Source organism: Etheostoma cragini, chromosome 21 (assembly GCF_013103735.1).
Source record: "Etheostoma cragini isolate CJK2018 chromosome 21, CSU_Ecrag_1.0, whole genome shotgun sequence".
NCBI classification, from domain to species: domain Eukaryota; kingdom Metazoa; phylum Chordata; class Actinopteri; order Perciformes; family Percidae; genus Etheostoma; species Etheostoma cragini.
This window is the reverse complement of record NC_048427.1, coordinates 1,407,057-1,409,942: the sequence shown is the minus strand read 5'-3', so window position 1 is coordinate 1,409,942 and position 2,886 is coordinate 1,407,057. Positions and strand designations below refer to the sequence as shown.

At 44.7% G+C, this 2,886-nt stretch overlaps 1 protein-coding gene across 1 annotated transcript in view; it reads right to left on the bottom strand.

Moving 5' to 3' along the window:
- LOC117937013 (corticotropin-releasing factor receptor 1-like) overlaps positions 1-1,386 on the bottom strand; it is a 70,022-nt gene extending 68,636 nt beyond the window's left edge. Inside the window, exon 1 of the mRNA XM_034860629.1 lies at positions 690-1,386. Within this exon, the coding sequence (XP_034716520.1) occupies positions 690-719 (30 nt within the window). The 5' untranslated portion in view covers positions 720-1,386. The remainder of the gene's footprint in view (positions 1-689) is intronic.
- Positions 1,387-2,886: the final 1,500 nt, after the last annotated feature.

Genomic DNA, 2,886 nt, shown 5'->3' with positions numbered 1-2,886 from the left:
CACACACACACACACACACACACACACACACACACACACACACACACACACACACACACACACACACACACATTAATTGGATGGGTTTTTTTGGCATCCCAACATGGGAGCAGGCAGTGAGAGGAGTGCACTTGCTGCATCAACACTTCTAATCTCCAGTGTCCCAAATCCGGGCTTTCCAGCATCCTCAATTATCAACTCCAGTCCCATAAAAACGAAGGAATCGTGTCACTTGAGATCGTTTTCTCATGCATTTCTTAACCCACTGTCTTAGCTCACATATCAGTGTTTACAAGTAAACACAACATCTGCGTGTTCAGCGAACTAATCTATGCAGATTGTTTAAGAATCATGGGAAGCGATGCAGGAAAAAGCCTCCTCCGAGTCTGTCACCTGCTGTCAGGATCCCTGTCCTGGTCCAAAGCTTTTTACTTCAGAGAAAGCGTCCCATAAATAAAAAACTATTGTTTTGATTAAAATAGCTGTGAAATGGAGATCCAAAACTAACATCTGGATGGGATGATAGTGTTAAATCCCCCTTCGTATCGAGATTATTGCCCTGAAATCCGCGAGAGTAAGACAGATGCAGATGCTTTTATTGAGCTATTTTAATTAAATGTCCAAACTGGAGGCAAAGGAAAGGAATAAAAAGGCTTTTGGAAGATGACGCTGGAGCAAAGATAACTTACCCCGAGCAGACTGAAGTATTTGCGACGCATTTCCACACCTTGATTTTTCACATTATGTTCACGCGAGTCCTGAATGTCTTCTTGTGAAGAAAAAAAAAATGTATCCACTCAACTTCTGACTTTCACATGTGCACAAAAAAGAAAAAGTCGCACAATTAGCTAATGGTCCACTAGAAATAAAAAACATAAAATACCCAAACAAGATGTTTGAAATGTCACTTCTGTCAACAGAGAGGGGGGGGGGTATAATCAAGTCTACGCGGGTGATTTAATGATCCATTAAGATGGTTTCACGAGGAGTCCAGGAGCAGAGATGTCTCTTCAGGAGATCAGCTGTCCCAGTCCTGTTCCGTGCCGGTCGGTGTCTCGTGAAAATGCAGTTTGTTACCGACCTGGAAACCGAATCCACCTTGGAGACGCGCGCACCATTACACGGACACTACCGTGTCCTTCACGGCTGGCACCGGATCAAAAACTCTTCTTCTTCTTTTTTTTGAATGCACGCTTTTTCTCCTTCCGCAGGTTGAACCGTCATGTCCTCGCGCTCCGTCCCCAGCGAGTGAGTCCTGCATGCGCGGAGCCGCCGGATCGGCCCCTCGACGCGCCGCCCACGTTGGGCCACTTAAACCGAGAGTGTACGCGACTGAGGGATAACTCGATTCCTCTTGGTGCTTGTGTGGAGTTAATAATGCACCGGCTCTCCGCCGAGCCCCGTCCTAATCTTTAATCCCACCTCGCGATCCAGACGTCACTGCTGTGAGAAAGGTAAAGGACAGGAGGAGGGATTAATGGGGTTTTGTGGAAAAGCAGAACGGATCCGTGTTCATCCTGTTGAAGGGAAAGCCTTTTAGCTCTCAGATTTGGCTGTGAGGAGCAAATATGAAAGTTATCAGCCTGGGGGGGGGGGCAACTAAACATGCTCTTTAAAAGTAGACATTCAAATGTGTTCAGATTAGTGCTCATTAATCAATCAACCAATCAGATCAGGGATCCCCAGCGGGTCCGAAGTGCACCGCCCAGGGCGACTGTGAGGAGGATGGAGGGACAGGTAGAGGAAAAGGGGAAAAAGGAAAGAAAAACCAGGAAAATTTAGGATCAAAGTTATTAGAAATAAATAAATGTTTCTGTTACACAACATTATGTTTGCTATTTTCAACTTTTCACCCTTTAAATTTGCAATTCTTTCTTTTTGGCCTCTTGGGGGAGCATAAACGAGCCGTAAGCACAACGCTGACATATCACCTTTTAGGTTGATATGGCAATATTTTAAGCAAACAGGCACCCGGTGTAACAAAAACAACAGGGAAATCCAAAAAGGGATCCAAACATGCAAAATTGCTAAAAAACAAAGACACAAGGAGTTGTTGCACTGTTGCTTGCTCTGGAGGAAACTACTGGAACTAATGGGTCCTTTTAAATTCTGGAGTGTGGTCTAGACCTCCTCTATCTGTAAAGTGTCTCCAGATAACTCTTGTTATGAATTGATACTATAAATTAAATTGAATTGAATTGAGTTCAAACTGAGGCAGGCAAAATCCAAAATGTCCAAAGAGAGAAGGATCACCAAGACCAGGACCTCAGACGCCACAGGTGAGACTGAGCTGACACGGGACATGGGGAACACAAAGACTAAAGCCAGAGGGGGAGGAGGAAACGAGAGGCAGGTGACACCAGGGCCGGGACACAGGTGGAGGACATCAGCCAATCACAAGGGCGAGAAAACACAGGAAAGAAAACTAGGCAAGACAGCACAGAAAACCAGACTATCACAATAAAACAGGAAACAAAACATGATCAAAACAAAGCCAAAAAATTACATAATCACAAGGAAACAAGACATAGAATCAGAATAATAGAGAAAACAAAGCAAAATACCAAGACCGTATATAACAGACACAAAGCAGAAACAAATGGGGCTTACCCACTGCTGGTACCGGCTCGGCTCGGCTCGGATCGGCTCGGATTTAGCACCGCCTCATGTGTGAGGCAAGCGTGCATGGTCGTCATAACTGTCGTGACCTAGCGAGACACACACACACACACACACACACACACACACACACACACACAATGTGGAAGGTTGTTTTGATTCTCGGCGTGAGGTTGTTTGATTAATGTTTCTAAAGAAGATGTAGGCAGCAAAAAAAAAACTAAAAACGCTGATTTAACTATTTAAAAACGGCGGATTTGTTCAGGA